Genomic DNA, 27267 nt, shown 5'->3' with positions numbered 1-27267 from the left:
TCAAAGTTAACATACTCTGTGAGCTCTGCTCAACTGAGTATAATAAATTGTACAGTCGTGTATTTTCTTCAGCCATGCGCATACGTGAAGAACCAATTGACTTATCAAACAGCCCATGTATTTATTATTAGAAAACGTTCACATTTTAACATATGTATGTTTTTATGGACGAATATGTGTGTGTAGTACTTAGCACGTTTTGTATCAATCTGCCGACGCTATTGCACATATTTTAAATCTTGATTTTTCAGCTAATAAAAGAAAGGAAATTGCTATGAAACACAAACACTCACTACAAGTACTTATAGACCCATGTTTTTGTAACATTTTTTGCGAAAAACTCCTCATTACACGTAATTAAAATTAATTTTTTTACCATCGAACTTAATTATGTTTGCCAATTTCGTAAATTTTCCAACGCTAATGAGAAATTGCAAAAAGGTTCCAAATTATTATTGACTGCATATATCGATATGTAAGTATCTTTCTACGTGATCAGTGGCAATCGTGAGTAAAAGAAGAAAAAAAAAGTTTACAAAACGTCATATCTTATATACACAATAGCACACATATGTTTGCTGTTTTTGCAAAAGCGCGTAACTATAAAATGTTGAACAAATGCGCTAGGTTTATCCTGAAAGAATTTTCAGACTGGCTATGCTATATCCACGATGCAGTGGAAGATAATCCCAACTCGAAAATTTTTTTGAGAGCGTAATTTCTAAGAATTTGTTTGAAAACCTCATTATCACAGCATTCGTTTCAAACCTGCTGCATATTGGAATTTTTTTGAATAACGAGTTATCTCAGAACATCTAAGACAAGATCTCCTTAAAACAAAATCTGGGTAAGGGTATTTCTGAGATAGCGTTGCCTCAACTTAGATTGTGCTGATGTTATGGTCCACTTGGGAGGTTCACTCTTGGAACCTACCAGTTGGCTAGTGATAGGGAAAAGGTTAGGATTCACCCTCACTCATGTCTGCCTGGGGTGGTCGAAACAAATTTTCTTTAATTTCGCGCAGGTGGCATCGCCAAAGAAAGGTGTGGGAAAATTCCCAATAACGGCAACCACTATACAAGGTGACAGCTGACTTGTAGCTTTTATACGATTTGACACATCAACTTTCAGCGCAGTACGATTTTGACATTAGCCCATCGGTTCACAAAAACAAAGTATATGGAACTTTTAATGATGGCTGCAGGAATGTCACCGCGACTACCACCTTGTATGGTTCCACCATGGCAACCACAGTTAAATCATGCGATTTAACGGCGCCGTTCCACTGCGCAGTCTCAATAATGGAATGCATTTTTTTTTCTAGAATGCCATGGCGTGTGTGGCCATTGATCAAAAAGTAAATGGCAAGCGTGGTGACCGGTGGTAGTCGCGAGTGATTTTGATAATCGAAAGTGAGCGTTTAGTAACTGACGTACAGAACGAATCACATTTTAAAAATCTATTGCGAAAGTTATTGATGAAGGTGGTTAAAATCACAAGCTAATACTATTTTCACACAGACGGCTTATTGAATAATAAAGGCAATTTTCTACATTAAGACGCTTATTGAGCTCAATCTTCCCTACAAAATTCGAATCTATTATTATTTCATTAGTAGCTAATCGAATGCCTAATGAAGTCAAAAGCACAATGCAACTCTGTTGGCAGCGTTCCACTTCCGTTTCCGCTTCTTAGTTTTTGGTGTGTTCAGTGCTTAAAAATGTCATTTGTCAAAGCAAATGTCATTGTCTGCATGGCGGAACGATACAAGGTGGCCGCATCGAACAGCTGATTATAACCTTTTTTATTTGATTTGATATATCAACTACCGGCGCAGTACGATTTTGACATTTGTCCATCGAATTTACAAGTACATGGAATTTTGTTTGTTTGTAGGTATGGCACCATGCTCCCATCTTGTATCGTTCCGCCATGATTGTCTGTCTCATCCTTCCTACTAATCGAGCAGTTACTTCTGTGTGAAAGGAAAAAATTTACGATTTCATTAGCAGGTGAAATGAGATCATTAAGTTTCTGTGTGAAAACAGTGTTTAAGCGACTTAAACTATGACTTTTTTCTTTCGTTTGTTTCATTAGCCATTGAGTGTGCTTGTAATTCTCAACTTGTTAGTGAAATATTCTAAAGATATGGTTTTAGTTTTTAATTTAAAATTGAGGTTCTTCGAGTAGAAGATGGGGTGCTAATACCTCAGAGCCCAGTGCTTGCCTCCATATCGCATTTTTTAAGGGTTCTTCAAATAGAAGATGAGGTGGCTCATTAGAGCGAAATCTCAGAGCCCCCAGTGCTCGCCCCCAATGAATAAATACAAGAGGTTCTTCTTCGAGTAGAAGATGGGGTGCCAATACCTCAGAGCCCAGTGCTCACCCCCATATCACATTTTTTAAGGGTTCTTCAAATAGAAGATGAGATGGCTCATTAGGGCGAAACCTCAGAGCCCCCAGTGCTCGCCCCCAATGAATAAATACAAGAGGTTCTTCAAATAGAAGATGAGGTGGCTCATTAGAGCGAAACCTCAGAGCCCCCAGTGCTCGCCCCCAATGAATAAATACAAGAGGTTCTTCTTCGAGTAGAATATGGGGTGCCAATACCTCAGAGCCCAGTGCTCGCCTCCATATCACATTTTTTAAGGGTTCTTCAAATAGAAGATGAGGTGGCTCATTAGAGCGAAACCTCAGAGCCCCCAGTGCTCGCCCCAATGAATAAATACAAGAGGTTCTTCTTCGAGTAGAAGATGGGGTGCCAATACCTCAGAGCCCAGTGCTCGCCTCCATATCACATTTTTTAAGTGTTCTTCAAATAGAAGATGAGGTGGCTCATTAGGGCGAAACCTCAGAGCCCCCAGTGCTCGCCCCCAATGAATAAATACAAGAGGTTCTTCAAATAGAAGATGAGGTGGCTCATTAGAGCGAAACCTCAGAGCCCCCAGTGCTCGCCCCAATGAATAAATACAAGGGGTTTTTCAAAGCAAAACAAGGTAGCTCATCCCGCAGCCAATACTTTGAAGCCCCCAGTGCTCGCCCCAATGAATAAATACAAGGTGTAACAGGTACATAGTGACCTCTCTCTAAATAAATTTAAAAATAACAAACAAATACATTAAAATAAAGATACCATAAATAAGGTGTACCGATGCTTTGCATCGTCCCGTATTTTAAATACACCATAAACAAAGTAAAATAACATACAGTCCATTAAAATAGTAATTTATAAAATAAAAAAGATAATAAATTTAAAAAAATACTTGCTTGCAGTGGGCTTTGAACCCGCAACCCCAAACGTGTGAGTCGGGTACGTCATCCACTGTGCCACGACTCATACGCCTACAAGCGCATCAAATTACTCCCTTATAACTCACACTAAACTGCTCGCCCTCAACTGCCCCACGCTTAGCTAAACAGTATAAGTGCCAGGTGTATAAAAACTGGTGAAAGTAAAAGAAAAGTGCGTTGAGTGTGGCCAGCCGCAAAAGAATGATTGCCCCCGTAAAAGAAAGGAAAAAAACTGCGATTAAGCTCATTGGTTGTGGTTGCCTCGTTTTATGGAGTGCGCGAATAACCCTTGGTGGTCCTATTAAAAAATAATTATTTACATGCAACAACTGGAAAAGATTTTATCTAAAGTAGTGAAAAACATTCTGAAGAATTGACTTCGCGTTTTCAACAAAAAGTTACGCGTAAATACGGAAAAGCAATGCAAAAAGCATTTTGAATATTGCGCTCCTTTGGGTTATCGAGGGAACGAACCATTACTTAATTACTTGCCCTCATTTACACATCGAGCGCAGGCCGGGACTAGAGAGAACCAATTGAGACCGTGCGGCGGCCGGACCTACTTGCGAGCTATAAATAAAAAGGAAGAAAATTGAAGTGTGGAAAGTGTGCGAAAGTGGGAGAAATTGTGCAGCACAAGAATTGCTTGGTAAACCTTGCACAATTACATGATACACAACTTAAAATAATTGCAAAGTGTTAAAAAAAAGATTTAAAACACCAATAAATAGACTTGTGTTGGTTGGGAGTTAATTAGAAGCAGAAAAATCAACAGTTTTGCATGGTGCTGTGTAAAAAAAAAAAGCGCAAGAAGAAGCAGGCGATTGCGAAGTGTTTTGTTTCACGTGGAAAATTTGTTGAACTCCTGAAAACATTTGATTTATGCTTAACATGTGAAGCAATATTGACAAATTCTTAAGCATAAATTAACCATGTAATACTGCATAAGACATGAACACATACATACATGCGTGCGAGATTATCCACCGTATAACTTCGAAAATCGCCTATTCATCACATGCACATACATACATAAATTGGCCTAAGACCATTACAGCAGGCAACACCGCCAATATTGTACCCCACACCACCACCAACGCCCCGACGATTGGCCACAAGACGCAGGCGAGCGCATCACGATTCGGCTAGCACCAAAATCAGGCGGCCACAATAACCACCGCGCGCTACCACCATCCACAGCGCCAACTCCACGCGCTAATACCATCATCAGCACCACAACAGCGCAACAACAGCACGCGTTGCCACCATCGTCGACAGTGCAACACCGGACGCCAAGACCGCGCGCCACCATCATCGACAGCGCCAACACACAGCCATAACCAACCACTACACCACGCGCGCTATAATCACCGTCTGCGCCGTCTTTGAGCGCCACCAACCACCAGTGCACTACACTGCGCACGCTACCATACTCGACGGCGCCATCTTCGAGCGCAACAACCACCAGCGCGCCATCGCCGCGCGTTACATCATCGACAGCGCAACGACAACAACCTATAACAACAGCACCAGCTACAAACAACAACAGCAGGGCCGCCGAATATAGGCCTGCTGCAACACCACCAAGCTTACCACTACCACCAGCCTTAGTAACAACAACAGCAGGGCCGTCGAACATAGGCCTGCTGCAACATCACCAGCTATCACAACTGCAGCCGCAACAACTAGTCGGCCTTGCAACGCCAAAAGCAGCAACAACACAACAACTACAGCCTAAGCGGTGAGTTCGTTCCGTGATACGGAAAACCAAATTTTTCCCTTCACATAATTTGTAAGGCCTCTTGTAGTTACAATTTAGATGAAATTAATTAAAACTTAGAGATTTTCATAAAACTGGTAAACTGTTTTAAAAAGTCAGATTTTTTTTTCTGAAGATTGTTTTGAGCAAGTGTCGAAGTTTTCCCGTTGATTTTCGAATATTTTTTTTCTCGAACTTTTTCTAAAATGTCTTGAAGTTTTATTGTAAACAATCAATGCTTGGTTCGAATAACATCGAAAAGCTAATTTTGCAAAACTCAAAAACTTCATGACATTTCTAAGCAAAACTGCGAGATTGCCATAAACATCTTTCGAACAGGAGATTTTTTTCTTCCCAACAACGGTTTTTGGGAAAGTTTCGAACCTACCGATTTGTTAACACTTTTAATGTTCTTAAAGCTTGGCTGTAGAAGGTCAAAAAAAAAAAAAAAAAAAAAAAAAAAACCGCGAGATTTTCGTAAACATTATTTTTCAACATTAGATTTTTCGGCAGTGGTTTCGAAAGTTTTTTTTGCTGAACTTTTAGTGAAGCTTTTTTTTGAACACTTTCGAACTTTCAACGAAAATAAGTGTTATTCATTTTCGATGCTATTTTCGTGATCATTGCTGTAATAAATAATAATGAACTTATGATAAATTTTTGAGATAACACCATTTAAAATATGCATAAATGTATGTACATGCAAAATCGTAGAAGGGAAAATATATAAAATTATATGAACTTCATTTAATTTTTTTTATCATAAAATTTATTCTTTATATACTAGGTACGTATATGACGCCCAGGGCGTATTGGTTTAAATATACTTAAATTGTAAGCGCACTTTTGAAAGGCGGGCACTATTGCATTGACGGCCAATAAGCATTGAACTTTTTGCACCCTTTGATCTTGATTGTCGAAACGTTAATATTTACTACAAACCCAATTTGAAAATTTCGGATTATTAAATTTAAAATCAAATGCATAAAATTAAGGATTTAATATCAAATGCATAATCATTATAAATGCATTGACTATATATGTATGTATATTTAGCTTTAAGAGACTATACATGCTAATCCGTATGCTATATACACATATTACACAGGTCAACAAAAAAAAAATTTTTTACCAGTATACGGAAAGCATGAAGAGGACTATATTTGGACGTTAATAAGAGAAAATGTTACCGAATATGGCAGGAAAAGCAGGAAAAAGCATTTTTAAACATTTACTGTATTCTAAAACTAAATTTATAAGAATAAATCTTAAATTGATTTTTACTATACTAGAATAAATCAAATCTATGTCAAATTTTGATGAATTTTCATCTTTTTCGTTTTTCTCATTTTTTTCGAACAAAACCAAATAAAAAACTTTTTATGTTCATATTCTTATTTCTGGGTGCAAAAGCAATAAAAAAAATGTTGTTGACCAGTGTTAATTAAGAGTGTCCAACCATATTCAATTGCCCTTATCGAGAATTAGTACATTTTTACTTACATAGATATACATATAAGAGCTTCCTTTAATTCTCAACTTCGCAAGTAAATATACTGTATATTTTAACTAATTAATTTAGAAAATTTCAGTCTGTATCTTTCCGATGGTATGAGGCCCATTCTGAACTGCATGCAAGCTTTTAATATAGTTTTTATTATATAACTTTCTTAGGTGATATACACAACGCGTATAAAAGGGACTAAATGTGAAGTAAGTAAACGCGTTGAAAACATACAAATAATTTTTTTTTGTCCAGATGCAGGTAAAATGTATTGAACATTCTCAAGAATACCGTAAAAGTTTGATAACAATTACAATTGTTTGAAAGCATAGTATATTTATCGCTAAAACTGCGAATACAAAGAGCCATTTCTTATTAAAAGCTTAGAATTCTTCTTTAACTTTTCCCTCGTACAAAAATTAGTATGTAGAAACATAAGAATTGCTTCCATGAGCTGTAGGGTTATATTAATTAAACAAAACAAACAAAAATTGTATCATTTGGGTTTTTTTTTTAATGAACTGTAAATAAAAAGTTTGTACTAATGGGAATGCTGATGTCTAGAATTATTTGGAAGGCACTTAGGTAATCAGGTAAGGGGCCACCGAAATATAGGTGCGTCGGTGGCCAAGGATTTGAGGGTGGGTAAAGCACCGGGCGTCGCAACAACACCCGCGGCGCCCCCTATGTATATTCGGTCATTTCTGGCTTTTTTTATTTTTCATCTCAATTTTCAGCTTTTTTTTCGTCTTTTCAGCGATTATAACCGGTCATTTCCGGTTCGGTTACTTTTGTTCCTTTTTTTTGGGTTTAGTTTGTTTTAAATTTTTGAATTTTCAGTTTGAATGTTTTAACGGTCTGTCCATGGCATCCGGTTTGGCCGGATGTCATTTTATTTTGAAATTATAAGCGTTTTGAATGAGTTCTGCGCTTTCCCCGCCCTGCCGACATGACTAGCCACAGTGCACCACAATATCATGCCGACTGCGTTCCTTGCTGCTCCACTGTAGATGCGATTCCATAACACTGAATGAAAAAAATGAGGATGCTGGGATGCTCGTGAAGCCTATCACCCAAATCCTCTCTTTGGATATTTTTCGCAATTTTCAAGCCCAGACTTTACCATGGGGTTTTCGTTTAGTGGACAGCTATGTAAAAAAGTATGTATATCAAGAAACTAAATAAAGGGGGCATGCAGAATATTAATTATTAGCATAATAGGAGCCCTTAAAAATACTTAGAGCTAATGAACAAAAATATAGCGTTAACAACAAGGCTTAAGGTCTCGGGACAGCTTTAGTGCAGGTCGTATGGACATAGCATATGAGTGCCATCTAATATTAGACCAATGGACTACATGAGCCCGTGCCTGAGCTTCCAAAGAGATCTTTGGGCCACAATAGATGCGAGGGTGTAGTAATAGCAGTACATACCATAAACGTCCATACTGATTGTTTAAAATTAACGGAAGAAGTTGCTTCTGTTGTTTACTGAGTCGCTCCAGAAATAAGTGGATCCTGCAGGCTGCCAGATATCTGCATTGCTTACGGCGGAAATTGTAGCCGTGAAGAAAGCAGCTGACATTTTGGATAAACTGTGCTTGAGCTGCAGTCGCGTCAATATATACATATATTGATAGAAAGGTAGAGATTAAGGCAATATTCTCACACAGTTCTTCAACAAGAAGTGTCCTGAAATTAAAAGAATATCCAGTGCTGGATTTCGCTTAGTTCAGACCATATATCTATACTGAGTTTACGAGCATAGATAGGGATAGAAGGAAACAAAATGGCCGATGAGTTGGGGAAGAAGGCTGAATTCAAGATAGATGCCCCAATCCATTTGGTAGATATCAAAAGGAGACAGGAGCTGCATATGATCCATCAATCAGGAATATAACCGAAAATTTCTTGATATAACCGTTAGCTGAGCCTTGGAAAATATTTCAAATCATTTGATATGCCCAGCAAACTCTCTAAATATAAATTTTTCCTTGCAAGTTAGTTTTAGGCTAAGTGAGATTAGTGTCGGCCTATCTTGTTATATTCCTGCTGTCGGTTGCAGTCTACTTTGCCAGTTTCTGTCTACCCTGTTTGCCTTATTTGAACATTTATCACGTGTGTGTCACTTGCATGAGATCAACCTTAAAGTAAAGTATTTTGCTACTGAAAATAAGCACTTACCCGCTTCGATTAGTAAGACTTTCCATTGCGCTACCTCTGACAGACGCGCCGCCACCACCGAACCAGCCGAACCGCCACCAATCACGATAAAGTCATATTCAAAGTCTGGCTCCGAGCGAAACTGTCACACAAGAAGAAGATGCAAATAAATAACTGTTGGTGACTTCAGATTTGTTGTTACGGTGTTAAAAATCCTAATTTTAGTAATACTCGTACAATCAAAGATTATTGCAAGAAACACAACATATAAAATTTATGCTAAAAGTATGTTGAAAGGTTTAATCATAAATCGTATTTATTTAAGTAAACAAAAATAAAATATCTAAAGCATACATAAGGACAACGGCCATAATGTCAATTGACCTTTTGTCCCCAAGATCAATTGAAGTTATGAAGATATGAATTGGTCACAGCTTCAAATTCCGAATGGTTAGTGTAACCATCAACGTTATAGACATCATGACCATTTTGTTTTCCTGGAATGGTCATAAATTCTACTCATGTCATCATCATAAGGTCAAAATGGTGAATCAACTGGTGAATTTACAGTTAAGTTTTATTATATTCTATAGTCGAATGTAAAGATTACTTAGTACAGACCAGTAAAAGTTGTGCGAAAGTATTTGTTTGTTCCAAAGCAAAAGCTTGCGCTGCTGCGTCTCCGATATTCTGGTGTCATTCCAGTGAAAAATTGGATTTAAAACTGTGAGGGAGGATTTCTTTGAAGTAAACAAACATATTCAATTAAGTATTCGTCTAATTCACTCTGGGGAGGTTTTTTATTTTGTTGTTGACCTTCGAGTGTTGTGACATAAGGTCAACGGCCAAAAGGTCAATTGACGTTATCACCACTTTAAATGGCTATATCATCAACTGGCCTTATGACAATTTCAAATAGTCACAGGGTCTTTTGACTGTATGACCTTTATTAATTTCACTTTATGGCCATTTAGGAAATTTTCGTTTGACCTTATTACTATATTTCGAGATAAAGACCATAACCATTTACAGCAATTTAGGATCAGCAAAAAAGCAAAAAACTTCCGTAGGATAGCATCTTATGATTATATGGACATTTGAAGGGCCCATAAAACCCTTTATGGAATCGCCATTTGTGGTGGTCTTAAGATCAATTGACGCTGTGACTATTGACCTTATGTCACCCCACCTTTTTTAGACCTTCCAAGCCAACATCTCAAAAATGAGTACTATTGTCGAACACCGGACATGGAGAGAGTTTTATAAAGACAATTTTTTTTTAAACAATTCACTTTCAGAACGAGAATAACTAAATAGCCTTGAGACGACCGCCAAGATAAAAATATGGTGCCAAACCGAAACTGCTTCAGAGCTTTGATATAGTTCAAAAGAATAAAAATAAAACCAGAATTCTTTAGTGAGAGTGTGGATCAACGGTAAAGTCGCGGTAAGCACTTCTTTCGGCTTAATGCCTCTAACAAATGATACCGACAAGTTATTGTTTTACTATCGGCTTATTAACGATAACGAGTTGTTATAGTCGAGTTATCGGCCGATTCATCGGTTTCTTATCCGAATTTTATCGATGGGTTATAGATGTGTCATCGATGTTAAATTAAAGTTTTATCGGCATGTTTCATAAAAAATCGATGTCGCCCTATCAGAAATCGAGTACAAGCACTCCGATCAGAATCGCTAATATTTCGATTAAAATCGATATCTGTTTAAAAACAAATCGATCCATTTTCGATAACAAATCCAAAACTTTTTGCAAATACTTCGGTAACTTTTGAATAGATAATCGATAAGTTTTCCATAAATAATCGATAACATAAATAAAAATAAATAAATAGGTAACAAATCCATAACTTTTTAAACTAAATCGATAACTTTTCGATTGTAAATCTATCAATTTCGATTTGTGCAGTGATATTTTGGAAAAATGTCCGTTTGAATTTTTAAATTTTTCACATACATAAGACCAGCAAGTTTCCAAATAATCGAACACACTCTAGAAAACGCCGCATACGTAACGAGTCAAGTTCAAGAGTCATTTAATATTATGTAAGCTTTCTAACCACCGCTTACTACTTACATGCCTTTGTCTTATTATTTATGTACGAGCATTTTTTAGTTAAACAATTTCATGGTAATTGTTACGTTTGTCTAAAATGTCCAAACCAATCACACAAAAACCATTTCATGCAATAAAAATACAAATATTTTTTGTTTTTTTTTTCAGTTTGTTTTTTACGACTTACCCTTGGTGTAGCACGGCCACAAGGATCCTCGAGATCGCATTGCGAACGTACGAATACTTCAAGTAGACCCATGAAGAGCATGAATGCGCTACCGCCACAGGTGGAGGCCAATGTGGGACCGGTTGGCACGCTCACCAGGCAATCACAGTGCCCGGTTGACATATTTACTTTGCTTGTTGCTTGAATGCTTGCTAAATAAATGATTTGTTGTTGCTGTGTTTGTATTATATATTGTATTTGCTTATGCCTTTAATACTGTAATTTTTATTATTATTTTTTTTCTACAGCCGCACGTTTTTCTGATTTTTTTTTGGGTTTTCTCACATGTGTTTGTTTTTTTTTGTTTTTGCTTTATAGGCTGTTTGTTAGCGCTTGACTGTCTGTTGTCTGCACGTTTGTTGTGACCAATTTTGTTCGCTCTTATTTTGTCTCGCTGTTATGTTCGCTGCAATAAAAAAAAAATGCAAATGAGTAAGCAATTAAAATCAGTAAAAAAATCTTGCTGTTCGTAGTGAGGCAGTGTGTGTGTGTGTGTGCTGTCAGTATAACATAAGTACCGTTATAGGCGATTAAACGTTATATTTAAGCGACGTGCGCGATTTTATCTCAAATAAATTTTTTGATTTTGCACTCAGTGCATTTTGCACCTTAATGGCATCATTATAATACATTTTTATATGTAAATTGCCGTTATTAGTGAAGACTGAAATTAGAGTACGTTAAATTTTATTGGAGTGATTGAAGTACCTGCCTTTGGTCAATATGTATACGAAATTTATTTTAAACAGACTTGTAAAGTACTGACCATGAATTTTACTACTAAAACCCAGCGTTGCCATTATAAGTAGTCCAAAAATCTACTTGCATTAAAAAGAAAACATTTTAAATTGTTAGATTTATTGAGCTAAAAGGCTTCAAGATGAATAGAACTTATTTTTTAGTTTATATTCATTTATAATTTATTTGGTCGATATTTCAACTTCATCTGAAGTCATCATCAGGAACATATGGATATGTATGATCGACAGTCGATCGTGACATCAGGACGGACAAGGCGACAGCTGTTTCGATTATACCTTGTAAATCTCCTCAAAGCCTTTTCTCCCGGGAGTGGGATTTGAACCCGTACTCCTACGATGGTTGAAGTGTCACAAACGTATTCAGCCACGTCATGCCTTAGTTGTTGTAAACCTTGTCCCAATTGCCTTCTTTGCATATTTTCTTTATTCATAGTCCATATTTCGTATGGCATCATATGGTAAAGTTATGCGTTGGTAAGGCGGTTTTCAAAGAAGAAGAGATTTACAAGGTATAATCGAAACAGCTGTCGCCTTGTCCGTCCTGATGTCACGTTGTTTAAAAATGTTTCCCAAATTATTAAATAAATTATAAATTAAGAATTGCTTCAAATAAATGTTTTCATATATTTAAAGCAATAAGAATAATCCCGTTTTATTGAAGACCAGCGTACCCGGCAGACTTTGTTCTGCCCGAAAATTGGTTTGCCTATATATCAAAAGTGAGGATCGCTTTCCTCCTTTACTATCGTTACCATTATCTTCTCCTCATATATGGAACATCCATACCAAATATTCGCTTGGCCTGCCGATTTTAATATCTATGTTCATATAAACCACCACGAAGCTACATGAAACTAACGCAGGTATTTACATATTTTAAAATCACATTTTCCTTAACATTTAAGATTCAAATAGGTAATTAAGATGTTCCTTGATGCATCTACTTTCTCAGTAAACATACGAATTGGCCATATTATAGATTATGTAAAAAAAATGTTTCTTCTTGCCTCTACCTCCTCCTCTAACTGTTTCATCCCTTTCTTTCCTCCGTATCTTCTCTCTTTCTCTTTTCGATTTTTCTCTCTTCTACTCCCAATTAAACTTAACCGCCCTATATTATTCTTCATCTCTTTTTATCTTTTTTTTGTCGACTTCGTATCTTCCCCTCGCACTATCACCATTTCCTACTCCCACCTTCTTTCCTTTCTTTTTCCTCCCACCCTTCTCCTTTTCTTCGTCTCCGATCCCCACTCTTATCTCTTATTTTCCTCTTTTTACACCTATGGCTTTTTGAATAACTCTCTCCTTCCTTCTCCACATTTGGGTCTATATCTCAGAACTGGGTCTACATATGGATGTAAAACCCACTTACGAAAAGTTACGAACTTTTACGTAGAACTTTGGCAGTTAATGCTTATGACCACATAGAATGATTAAGCTACTAGTCCAGCCATTTAGAAACATCTAGAGCGTTCTAGGTCATCCAACCCCTACTTTCGTAAGAAGCTTGGAGTCACTAGAACCTCACTTGCTAAATAAACAAGTTTCTATGTTGGTAGACGAGATTGGCAGTTAGGTTGAAGAAGATAAAAATTGCTCTGACAAACCCTTGAAAAGGTCGCGCTACACAACACCTTGATGTTGTGCCATCTTCAGGGCAAGCAGCTAGATTATAGAGTATGTTCAGCCATTTACTTTTCCCGGCATGTTTTTTATTAGGCAAAGTTTTGTTTTTTTACTTAGTAGGGTTCACAACTCGCACTTCCTTCTGGAAGTAGTTACCCGAAGTTGATAAAAACCCATACAAGATAAATAAAAAATACCTTCAAAGAGATGTGTGATAAAGCAAAAAAAGGGCGCGCCAACCATTACACAAATAAAAATTTTCATATCACATTTTTTTGGAAACATGCTTTAATACTGAAAATCCCTAACACTTTCAGAAAAGTAGCGGCTAATAGGAAACAAGTGACACTCCTTTTTATTTGTCAGTCTTTTAGAGTGGCTGAATACCCATTTAGTGTTATAACTCCATACAGAAAGACTCGATTTAAAAATGTTTTTTTACATTTTTTAAATTTCGCTATGTGATATAGTTAATACTGATATAATTTGAAGGAATCTATAATATGGGCGCGGCATTTTGCCAAAATACGTTGAAAGCTAATAAAATTTTAGGTTAAACAGCTATGATCGACTTTTGCTTTAAAAAAGTTATTCATCCTGTTAGAATCAAAATTATTTAAAGAAAAATAAAATTATTTCTTAAAAATACAGACTATGTGTTTGTTCGCTATGAACCAAACATCAAAAAAAAGCACTCGAAGAGCACATTCCGCCATATAACACTTCCACCACATCACTGCAGCTGCAAAGGGACAGTAATACCTCAACAAACTAGTTAGAGTTTGGTTCTTCCAAACCTCCGAGCACCTTAGGGGCACTCATCCTGAATGTTTACATTTGTTGACTATATATCGACTGCATCTGATCTTATCTCGTCTGCCAGATCGCAAATGTTCTATCTCAGAAAGTTTTTGAAAAAACGCCCCAATTCAAAGTTTGTGTCCTATCTCAAAGATGTCCTATCTCAGCAAAGATGGAGTACACTTTGTGCTGGATGGAGCGCTTTTGAATATAGTTCGGTACTAGTACGTGCTTTCACTGAATTCTCAGATGAGGATTCTCTGACGGCTTGGCTGTGCATTCATTTTTAAATTGAACGCATGTTTCCATTTCTTCTAAAACATTCGATGCCGACTCCCGTTCGAGATAGCTCGCAGTTGGTTTGGTTGTTTTCTAAAACAGCTTTCGATGGCTTATTTCCATTATTTACTTCAGAGTTCACAGAGCCGTCAGTGTTAGCCAGTTGTTCACAGATGTGGCTGAAAGTAAATTCGAGGGTACAAAAGACAGAAATATAGGCTCATTGATGTCATAAAGTGCGCTATTGGGTTAAGAGGTCAGAAAATCTACTTCCCTATAGGAAAAATTTAAAAAGAAAATACAAAGATCTCTGATGAGTAAGCATTGTTGGTTTCAAAATAACACTATAACTTTAGCCTTAATATAAAATAAGCCAAAAATAAATGATTAATTAAGGACACTGTACAACAGCAATTTTGCAACAAGGTACGGATGGTATTTTTCTGAAAGGTGACGTCGCACAGTTAAATTTTTCTGAACAAGCTTATTGTCTAGCACGTCTAGTTTATTTTAGGCTTGCATTTAAATATTAGTTTGGTCACTTAGTGTTCTCTGACCATGTGTACAAAACTCTGAAGAGTTGTTGTAGTTGTAGCACACTCCCTGAGGGGTTTGAGGAGTTTTATAGATCTTGATGGTGCTTTGCCGGACATAGATATAGCACCATTACATTGAATCTACCAAACCGCACTCCCACCCTTAAATTTTATGAGGAACTTGGCCTTGCCAGAGCCTCGCCTATGAATCTATGAGTCCCATCCTGAAGATTTTCATACTGACATTTGAAAATTCCAAAACTTCTCCTTCCTCCGCCTTTTCACATTTTTCTCGCAAGCATGATGAAGTTGCTATGTGTTGATGCAACATGTTGCTAAAGATTTACTCAACATTTTCATTTTTACCATGGTTACTCTGTTACTCTCTTATTTAGTTGTACTGCGTAATTGCTATAACAGATGTTAACGGACTCATGAAATATTAAAAAAATTTTATTTAAAAAAATTCAAAATATTCTTCACGAAATTCGCACGACCTTAGTCGTAAAATATTTGCACCATGAAAAGAAGTAAACAAAACAAAAAACCAAAAAAACAAAAACCTAAATAAACAAATGAACATTAATAAATAACAAAAACACCAAAAAGCTGCCGAAATCTGATGGCTCAATGGTGTTGCTGTTTTTGTTGCTGCTGCTGCTGCTGATAGCTAAACATGGCTACCGTAGCTCTAATTTATTGTTGCCACAAGGCCACAGAAATTGCCCACAAACAGCAACGGCACAATGAAAAAAAAAACAACAACAATAGCAACAACAAAAAAAAAAATGCATAAAATAAGTAGTAATGAAATCGAAATTTATGTATAAATACAATAACAACAAAAACATTGAAGCAAAACCATTTTGGTGAGTTTTATGTATTTTGGTTTATTTATGTTGATATGTGTGTGTGTAAGACTCGTTTTGTTTTATGGAAGATGTTGCAAACGTCAATGCCAGCGGCGCAGTTGTTGCTATTGTATTTTGTGTTTGGAATACTCGTAAAGTTGCCAAACTAGCTTAAGAAAAATTACAAAACTTTGGCTAACGAGTTTTTTTTTATTATTTCTCGCTTATTTAGAAGCTTCTTTTTTTATAGCAAACTTTGTTTGATTTATCATTTCATGGTTGTTGTTATAATTAATTTGTAATAACAAGCGGAAAATTAAAAAAAATATTATGTTTTTGGTAAATCTAAATTATCATTACTTACATAAACTTATTTAATAAAGCATTTAAGTATACCACGCCGACTGCGGTGAAATCAGGCGAAGAAAAATTCTAATAGACCTAATTCTTAATTTGTTCTGCAGAATTGTTTATCATTTCTAAAAAAAATTGTTTGTGAACTCTTTTGAAATGTGTATTTTCAATTTAAGTACTATTCGGGAACCATTTCAGGAAACAATTCCCATTCTACTTGGCTAAATTTAATATGCGCTCGATAATATACAGTTATACGTTCCGAAGGTCCCAGAATGCGACTTAGCGTACTTAAAATACTATTTTTAAAATTAAAAACAAATTCATAGCACGAAGTACTCATAAAGTTCAATGAACAAAACATACAGGTTTACGTTTAGAAAACTGAGGTTTTTAAACTAACTCGAGCTCGCTCAGGGGTTGTTTTTTTATCGGCTTATTATCGAAATTAACATCGAGTTAACGGATTTTCACCGCCGAGTCATCGGGTTCTTATTGGTTCCCTATCTGCTTTCTATCAACGGGTTACCGATGTGTCATATATTTTATATTAAAGTTTTATCAGTGTCTATATACATATAAAAGTACCTGGGCGACCGAGCTTTGCCCGCATAAATTACTTTGTTATATATGTCATCATCAATCAAACTCTCCCTTTTTTTTTATTCACATATATTATATATTTTTTACTTACCAATATTTGATTTCCTTAAAAATAGGTTTCAAAAACATATCAAACACTAACCGCAAAATGAACTGGAATGAAAAATTTGAAATGGCAAATTCCAGCCTATAGCATAAGGGATTGTTATGACAATTAGTGAAATCGATAACTGAGCTCTTTGGGTCGAGTATCTTCATGCGCCGAATTATTAATTTCAAACATGTTTTAGTTATACACTAAGAAAGTCTCACAATTTTATTACATTCCAAAAACTTGTAAATTTCACGAATGACAACTATCAGTTAGTTTAATTAAATGTCAACTTACTTCCCTAAGCGCCATCTGTTGGTAAGTAGTTAAATGGTTAGATGTCGTTTTCAAATTAAACATATGCCTCTAGTGTTCAACGGTAGAAAATTATCTTGGTGAGATATCTTTTTGCTACGGTGAGAAATCTTTCTAACAGTAATCTGTGAGAAATTGCAATTATTCATTTCATATTTGCCAAAAATACGCATTTAAATATATTTTGCTAGAATTTGCCACGGTGCGTGTGTGAAATTAGGAAAATTAAGTCGAATCATGTGTAAGATTTTTTTACGAAGAATTTTAACTTTAATGTTTTCCTTTAAAGCTTTAATAGAATATGAGTAAGTAGAGTACTATTTCGTCTAACTACCCCAACCCTACATGGCAACCCTACTCAAAAATGCCCCTATTGTAATGCGGAGTGAAATACCTTTCGTTTGATACCCATATCGGCATATTTCACTCCATTTTTTTTAATTTCGAATAGGTGGCAACCCTAAATAGCAACCCTACTCGAAATGTCCCTATTGTAATGCGGAGTGAAATACCTTTTGTTTGATACCCATATCGGCATATCTATTGCAATTTTTTTTAATTTCGAATAGGTGGCAACCCTAAATGGCAACTCTACTCAAAAATGAGCCTATTGTAATGCGGAGTGAAATACCTTTCGTTTGATACCCATATCGGCATAAATCATGCATTTTTTTAAATTTCCAGTAGGTGACAACCCTAAATGGGAACCCTACTAAAAATGTCCCTATTGTAATGCGGAGTAAAATACCTTTCGTTTGATACCCATATCGGCATATCTCATGCAATTTTTTTTAATTTCGAATAGGTGGCAACCCTAAATGACAACCCTACTCAAAAATTTCCCTATTGTAATGCGGATTGAAATACCTTTCGTTTGATACCCATATCCGCATATCTCATGCAATTTTTTTTTTAATTTCGAATAGGTGCCAACCCTAAATGGCAACCCTACTCAAAATATCCCCATTGTAATGCGGAGTGAAATACTTTTCGTTTGATACCCATATCGGCATATCTCAAGCAATTTTTTTTTAAATTTCGAATAAGTGGCAACCCTAATTGGTAACCCTACTCAAAATATCCCCATTGTAATGCGGATTGAAATACCTTTCGTTTGATACCCATATCCGCATATCTCATGCAATTGTTTTTTTAATTTCGAATAGGTGGCAACCTTGTGAAACATTCTGAGTGGCAACATCTATGTAGAAAGTCTTAGATACTTTATCTATGGGCCAAATTTCATTTAAATCGGTTGAGCCGTTCCCGAGATCGTTTGGCTATACAAACAAACAAGAATTGCTCGTTTAAAGATATAAGATAAGAAGTCGATAACACGTCAATAACCTTTGTTATAAAAAGCAAATTTATAACATTTGATAACAAGTCGAAAACAAACCGATTACTCATCGAAAAATTGATAACACTCCGTTCGGCTTCGGTTTAGGTTCCGACTTCGGTGTTGACTTTTAATCTCTCCTTTCTCCTCCGCTCTTTTCTTTTTTTCCTTTCCTTGTCTTGCATTATCTTATATATTATTTCTAATTGATTTTTTATGTGCAGGTCGCTTTTTCGCTCTTATTTGGAATCCAAATCTTTAAAAATCTATAAATAAAGTTTTGGTTGTAAAGATGGAGATTCGTGCTATTAGTGAGCTTTGGGCATAATTGGTCGTAGTGCTTTTGTTTAGCTATATTTTATTAAAATAATTTGTTAAAAATAAACGATTGTGAGCACACTAAAAAATCCATTTGTACTAAGGCACTATTGTGAATATTTGATTAGATTATCACTGCATTCGCCAGATGGCAGCGGAGGCGCATGTAAGTTTTTATTGATATATGATTGATTGATATAACAGCTGATTTCTGTTAATATTTAATATGAGACTTTTGTACTTTGCTGCGCAAGATGCGCACGGGTCCGGCTAGTACTAATATATTCAACAAGTAATATATATTCACTGGCCCTCGGCAGTGTCCCCGCAAGCGCTCCGGGTGTATTTCTGCCATGAAAAGCTCTCAGTGAAAATTCATATGCCTTGCAGATGCCGTTCGGAGTCGGCATAAAACATGTAGGTCCCGTCCGGCCAATTTGTGGGGAAAATCAAGAGGAGCACGACGAAAATTGGAAGAGAAGCTCTGCGGAGGTTATCGCGCCTTACATTTATTTATTTTAAGGGTGTATAAATTCGGGTGTAACCGAACATTATATACTCAGCGTGAGCCTACAACTCTTTTAAGCATTCTTGATATATAAAAGTTGGCGTGGTCTTTAACCGATCCCGTCTATTTTTACTCGGAACATTTTTTGCTATAAGGAAAATATATACACCCAATCTTATCGCGATCCGGTAATTTTTTTCGAGTAATCGCTCTCCAAACATAGCAAATTGTGAAGTCGTAAAATGTGCCACTGCCCGTTTTCAAAAATTAAAGTTGTTTCCTATTTCTTGTTATAATTTTACTTGGGAAAAAAATATAATTGCTATAAAGCTCTTTTTTGCAAAGATATAGTTTATATTATTCGTCTACCACCCCTTAACCGATTTCCTTAATTTTGCTTCGAAGCATTTCCTATAGTAAAGGCAAGCTCTCTGTTGAATTTTAATATTATAGCTTTAACGGTTTTTGATTTATGACTAACAATATTTGTAAAATTGATTTTATCACAAGTGTGCGGTGCCACGCCCATTTAGAAAAATGTTTTCAAATCTTTATCAAGAGTCTCAATATTAGTCCACGCATCAAATTTTAACATTCTAGGTGTATTATATAACAAATAATTAGGTTTTTGTGTTTTCCAAAATGTTATATATATATATATAGAGTGGGCGTGGTTACCATCCGATTTCATTCATTTTCAATACCAATCTATTCTGGGTGCAGATAAGCCCGTATACCGAATTTGTTGAAGATATCTCAATATTTGCTGAAGTTATTGTGTTAAAGGATGGGCAAACGGACGGACGGACATGGCTCAATCAAATATTTTTTCGATACTGATGATTTTGATATATGTCTATATCTATCTCGATTCCTTTATACATGTACAACCAACCGTTATCAATGTTACCAAAGTTAATATACTCTGTGTGCAAAGCACGCTGAGTATAAAAGAGTTATTTCCAAGACCTTTTCGTCACAAATATCAATGCCGAATTCAAATCAACAAACCAAACTTTCAAAACAATTGAATTTAAATGTTATGCTTGGTTTTACTGGTCTGTAAATAATTTATTATTATATTAATTTGCTTTCTTTAAAACCAAGTTTGTTATTTTTATAAAATGTATATTTTACAAGTTACACACCACGGTGGTGTGATGGTAACGTGATCCGCCTACCACACCGAATGCCTTGGGTTAACACCCCGGGCAAAGCAACATCAAAATTTTAGAAATAAGGTTTTCAATTAGAACAAATTTTTCTAAGCGGGGTCGCCCCTCGCCAGTGTTTGGCAAGAGCTCCGAGTGTATTTCTGCCATAAAAAGCTTTCAGTGAAAACTCATCTGCCTTGCAGATGCCGTTCGGAGTCGGCATAAAACAAGTAGGTCCCGTCCCGCCAATTTGTAGGAAAAATTAAAAAGGGGCACGACGCAAATTGGAAGAGAAGCTTGCCCTAAAATCTCGTCGGAGGTTATCGCGCTTTACATTTATTTATTTATTATACATAGAAAACGATTAAATTAGAAACAACAAGGTTCATAGACAGTTTAGCCGACTATTTCAAAACCCATGACGGTTTATCATCAGCGATCCACACATTGAAGGCTTGCCGTTTAGCACATCAGGCCATCAATGCGCTTTGCAAGTTTCTATTTATAACTCGTTTTCTACTGTTTGTTGTTTTTACTCTTTACCACCGTCAATTGAGTGTACCAATCAGGTGCTATTATCTCATTTAATTTAATATAATATAACTTGTAAAATATATATTTTACGAAAATAACAAACTTAGTCTTGAAGACGGCAAATTATATTATAAAATAAAATTTAAGTTAAACAAGTAAGGAAGGCTAAGTTCGGGTGTAACCGAACATTACATACTCAGATGAGAGCTTTGGAGACAAAATAAGGGAAACTCACCATGTAGGAAAATGAACCTAGGGTAGCCCTGGAATGTGTTTGTATGACATGGGTATTTTAGAAGGGAGTGGGGCGTAGTTTTATAGGTGGATGCCTTTTCGAGATATCGCCATAAAGTGGACCAGGGGTGACTCTATAATGTATTTGTAGGTTATGTGTATCAAATTAAAGGTATTAATGAGGGTTTCAAAAAGGAGTGACCCTTAGTAGTATATGTGAAGACGTTTTCGAGATATCGACCAAAATGTGGACCAGGGTGACCCAGAATCACCATATTTCATCCCTTTTTCGTATTTGGTATAGAATTATGGAATTTTTTTCATTTTTCGAAATTTTCGATATCGAAAAAGTGGGCGTGGTCATAGTCGGATATCGCCCATTTTTAATACCAAGATAAAGTGAGTCGAGATAAGTATGTGAACTAACGTGTTCGTCATCCGCTTTTGCTAATTTTTATTTAGCACACATATCGTAATAGGAGTAACGTTCCTGCCGAATTTCATCATGATATCTTCAACGACTGCCAAATTACAGCTTGCAAAACTTTTAAATTACCTTCTTTTAAAAATGGGCGGTGCCACGCCCATTGTCCAACATTTTACTAATTTTCTCTTTTGAGTCATAAGGCCAATGCACCTACTAAGTTTCATCAGATTATCCGTCTTTGGTAATGAATTATCGCACTTTTTCTCTTTTTCTAAATTTTCGATATCGAAAAAGTGGGCGTGGTTGTAGTCCGATTTCGTTCATTTTAAATAGCGATCTGAGATGAGCACCCAGGAACCTACATACCAAATTTTATCAAGATACCTCAAAATTTACTCAAGTTATCGTGTTTACGGACGGACGGACGGACATGGCTAAATGAATTTCTTTTTTCGCCCAGATCATTTTGATATATAGAAGTCTATATCTATCTCGATTAGTTTATGCTGTTACGGATTACCCTTATGCGAACAAAGTTAATATACTCCGTGAGCTCTGCTCAGCTGAGTATAAAAAACAAAAACAAATGTTTTGCGATATATATAACGAAATTGCTCGCCGTAAAGTGTCAATATATGCACCGCAGCAACAAATTTATCTCCTGTATCTATTTTTCCTTTTTTCACTTATTTTAGAGCTTATTATATGAGTCTAGATCCTTCATCCTATGTTGAAGTTTTTGCGCCCCAAAAAATGCTGTTACACAATGTTATATTTAAAACTCCTGAATCACATAATATGAATTTTTTTTTATAAAATTCTCCTATTAACTGGCATCTTTTAGAGTGTCCCGACATATTTTATGTTTTCATAAAAATCTATACCTGACAGCCTTCATTCACAGTGGGCACAGAACTGGAAGCGGATAAATTGTTTTGTCGACTTAAACTATTGAAACTTTCGTTTAAATAAGTTTTCAAATTATTTGAATGAAACTTACCTATAAATCATTCATAAATTCCGATGGAAAGTCGAATGACATTGGTTTTAAATAATTATCTACCGACTAATTGATGAAGATTACTGAATATCCATCACAGCGTTAAATTAATTACAGAAACACAGCAAAAGCGAAAAGTTGGGCGCCGTACAAAAAAAAATCTACTGCAACTTCTTCTTTTATCCATTTATATTTATGTTTACCTTGATTCGTTTATGATGTTAGAATCTACCATTAGTTCTGTATGCCAGGAGCGGTCTAGGGGGGGCGGTCCGAATCCTCCCTCCCCCCAACCCCATAGCATATTTCCATTGCAAACCATTATAATACCTAAACAAAGTACACGCATATGCACCTCTCAAGCATTACACAATTTGAATTGGAAATGCAATGGTCAAAGCAACATTTCGAACAGCTGATATTCCCTGCACGAACACTCTCGTCAGATCACCAGTTATCTCAATGAAAGTTTCATGAGTTTTTTAAGCGTGAAAATGGTAATTATATGTATTTGTGCACAGATGAGCACAATCATATTTTAATGTTATTTATTATATAATATATTTGATGTTAGTGGAACCGAGCAATTCACAATTGCAGTTCGATACGTCCAATTCACCATGACAAAACACGTCTTTCGCGAAGACTTTTTATGTTTTGTCCCTGTTGTTGACGTAACCGGTACGGGTCTAGCAAATACTTTGCTGAGAACATTAAGGATTATTATTATTATCTTTCCGTTTTTCTTGTGAATGTTCTATTGGAGATTTCAAATCATAGCTGCCAACATTGTTAATGCCAAAGAAAAATGGAGTGTATTAGAAAAACGGGCGTAGCACCGCAAATTTCCGTATCTCACTTATTCGTAACTATTGCAGCTACACCAATGCCGTTATTAATTAAGTATATAAAATTTTTAATGAAAGGTGGTAAACCTTGCCAAAGGAGTGTGCGCCGGAAGAACTCTAATATGCCAATTTTTCAACTCTGTTTTTTTTTTTTTTGATGAACCGTTAGATCGATCGGGATGAAATCTGCACCAAATTGTAGGAAAAATAGCTCTTCAGTTCAAAGGGGTTAATTTTGGTATATAGGGGCGTGCAATTTGATATTTTTATATAGCAATCGATCGTGCGGAGGTGTAGAGCCTCGCTGGCTTCTACAAGTCATCTCAATGCCTCCCTTTGCTGGGTCCCTGGGCACAGCGGTACAGAAGGGAATTAATTCGCAGATGAGATGGATAGAAATGGTTCAGATTTGGACAAAAGTGAAGTGGACAGCTCCTTCCGATCACCTGGGAAGAAGCGAGGAATTTGAGAACAGAGCAACGGATTTGCTATGGACCAAAAGGGTTGACTGCGAAGTCTCATGGTCCTTATAGCCATGCTTGGATAGGAAAGGCACCGTCTTCCTTCTCAAACTGAACAAATCCGCGGCGAGGGTACAAAACAGGTCATTGTGCTATCGCCTTTTGCCTGGCAGAAGTTGGGAAGGTTGACGTCTCATCTTGGGTTCATAAGGGAAAGCAAGTGGTTTGTTGAGGACCAGTAGGAGGTAATGGGCTTAAACGAATGTGCCGCCACCTTGCACTTACTGAGGGCAATGCACCGGTCAATTCTAATTCCTGGAACTTGGCATAGCAGTCGATATGGATAATGTTAAAAATTTAACAAAAATAGGGTTAGACTACAAAAAGGGGTGTGGCACCGACTTTATAAATTCAAATATCCATGTGTGTATATCCGCACTCACGGAATTTGCATCACAGGTATTCGCTGAATTTTGCAAATAAGGGAAATCTCCCAAAAGAAAGTGTGTACAAATAGAATTCTATTATCACATCATCGGCTTGTACTGTGAACCTGCTAACAACCATTTTTTTTAAAAAAGATTTTATGATACAGTTTGATAGAGCAGGCAAAAAACATTAACCTCAAATATTTACCACATAGAAAGTAAAAACCCTACCTGACGAGTTTATTTCATATGCTTTCCATGAAAGATTCAAAGAGGTTTTTATCTGGCGTGTAAAATTTGTTTATGTTGGTAAGAAAGTTTATACTCTTAGCCGTAGATATATTTAGTTATATATGTAATGGCAAAGATATTTCAACTTAATATTGGTTTAGCCCATTCGCAAGGCTTTCCCTACTTTATTAAGTTATTTCCCGATTTCAGTATAAACGCATCATAAGTTCTTAGGTTTAAAATTTGGTACAAACTGAAATACTAAAAATGCCCCTCTCCTCCTCCTGGCCGGTTAAGGGACTTAGAATATACCCACGGCAAGTATGCTTGTCGTAAGAGGCGACTAAAATAACAAATTGATTCAAGGGGTTGTGTAGTGTAATCTCCTCTCGGTGTTGCCAGCGCAAAATATAGCTTCTCCAGCCCAATTGTCGACCTCACCTATCCGTGGCGAATCCTGTTACTTTAATAGCCGAGGTTCTGGCGCCCACAAGTTCCTTATGGATCTAGGGGTTAGAGGGCGGGATGGCCTTGTAGGTTTCATGTGGTCATACTAAATCGTTGCCGATATGGTCGGGCTGGTGCCTTAATGGTGCTTGTTATGTATTTGGAACGTACGGGATCGGCATACGACAAAGGACCATCAACATCGATAATACACCCCAGGGCCTTCGGGGAGTGTCCTTATTGCTACAACAACAACAAAAACAACAACAAATAAAAATGCCTGGTAAGTGAAATTTGGTTTGGTGTTACTCTTCATAAACACCGTGGTGTACCACGGAGTAGAAATTATGCGAAAGGGACTGTGGCGCATCTCAAATAAAGAGAAATTTGTATGTCCTATGTATAGAAGTCTCCAAACCTTAATTTCGATATCTCTTATCCGAGAAATTATCAAAATAAAATCCCTTCGAAATTGGGGAGTTCTTCCATTGGGTTTCAGTCGGGAATTAAATCCTTAAAAATAGCTCAGAACCCAGCGACAATGGCGGCGTATTTGTCGCGATATTTGGAGCATGTCAACTGCGGCCGTGGTGGCGAGCTCCACCTTCCACATCGAAGGTTTTGGTTTCAACTCCCAGGAAAAGCAACATCAAGAATTTAATAAAAAATTGTTTTCAATTAGAATACAGTTTTTCTAAACGGGATCGCCTCTCGGAAGTGATTTAGCAGAGTGTTCCGAGAGTATTTCTGCTATGAAAAGCTTCTCATGGCAAATTCATCTACCTCGCAGATGGCGTTCCTTGTCAGCATAAAATATGAAGGTCCCGGCCAGCCAGTTTGTAGGGAAAATTAAAAAGGAGCACGACGCAGATTGAAAAAGGAGCTCGGCCTTAGTCTCTTCGGAGGTAAATCGAGCCAAGTATATATTGTTACGAATATTAGTAACACTAAGGGGTACTGCCATCTCTAAGCCGATGCTAAGCAGCGCCCTGTATGCACATCCATAAATCAATCATTATGTATCTACATAAACGAATCAATCATTATGTCCACACATATGTACGTACACGCAGCGGAGAAGGGATGCACAAACACATGCAGATGTCTTATTTGAGATGCTCCCGAAAGTATGCAATTGTAATTGTGAAAGTGTCGCTCACAAATACGCGCGCATATGAGAAGCTATACACGTGCATCTGTAGTTATAATTATATGGTAGTAACTAAGTAAATTCTGGAAGCGCCTAGAAGATGCAACGAGGAAATCACAGAGTATAAAAGCACCAAAGGTAGAGGTGCTACAATCAGTTTTGATTAAGCACGCGATCTGTCGGGCAATAGTAGAGTTAGTTTGAGTTAAGCAAGTTATCAGTAAGCGCAATATAAGTGTTATTGTGAAGTACTTTAATAAAGGCCATTTTGAATTATTGAAGAGTGGAGTTATTTATTCAACAGTTTAGTGATTCGAACTTAGCAGTTGCAACCTTCTGCTGAGGATTTGCAAGTAAATTCGTTACATTATATATATATGTGTGTGTTTGTATGTAGGAATAGGAATAAGATAGGCGGAAACCTTGAGAAAGGTACAACAATAGTATAGAAGGGCGGTCACCCTTAAAAACTAATGAAGATGTACGAGGATTGCTATTTATATTTTGAGCCTTGGCAACACTAATTGTTTGCCGGCGCCATCTGACGTTTTCAATTGAAAGTTTGACGTTTTTAAGCATAACCTTCTTCAGAAAATTTTGACATTTGTGCACAACTTGTGTGGTTTACAGTAACTTAAAAATTGTATCTCAGCGAAAAAATGGAATTAACTCGTGAAAATTTTCGTGCGATGATTTTTTACGACTTTCGACGTAGATTATCAAGACAGGAGTGCGTTGAACAACTTACTTCCACTTTTGGTGATGAAGCCACATCTTTTGCCACTGTGAAACGCTGGTATAACGAATTCCATCGTGGCCGCCGTTTTATCAGGGACGAAAGTCATGAAGGTCGGCCAAAATCAGTTGTTGTGCAACAAAAAATTGACGCTGTGCGCGAACTTATATTGCAAGATCGTCATACGATTTATCGTAAGATTGAGACATCCCTGGGCAT

General features: G+C 36.6%; 1 protein-coding gene across 3 annotated transcripts in view; it reads right to left on the bottom strand.

Moving 5' to 3' along the window:
• The window catches only part of Gld (Glucose dehydrogenase), a 179136-nt gene that overhangs the window by 73311 nt on the left and 78558 nt on the right, over positions 1–27267 (bottom strand). For all 3 annotated transcript variants that reach the window (XM_067759177.1, XM_067759176.1, XM_067759178.1), the window contains 2 exons: positions 10978–11422; positions 8738–8858 (listed from right to left, as the gene is read on the bottom strand). In XM_067759177.1, the coding sequence (XP_067615278.1) occupies positions 8738–8858; positions 10978–11139 (283 nt within the window). In that variant the 5' untranslated portion in view covers positions 11140–11422. The remainder of the gene's footprint in view (positions 1–8737; positions 8859–10977; positions 11423–27267) is intronic.

The sequence above is a fragment of the Eurosta solidaginis genome, chromosome 1, assembly GCF_040869045.1.
Source record: "Eurosta solidaginis isolate ZX-2024a chromosome 1, ASM4086904v1, whole genome shotgun sequence".
Taxonomy (NCBI): Eukaryota; Metazoa; Arthropoda; class Insecta; order Diptera; family Tephritidae; genus Eurosta; species Eurosta solidaginis.
Note: the sequence above shows the minus strand (reverse complement) of the source record. Positions and strands in the feature narration are given on the sequence as shown.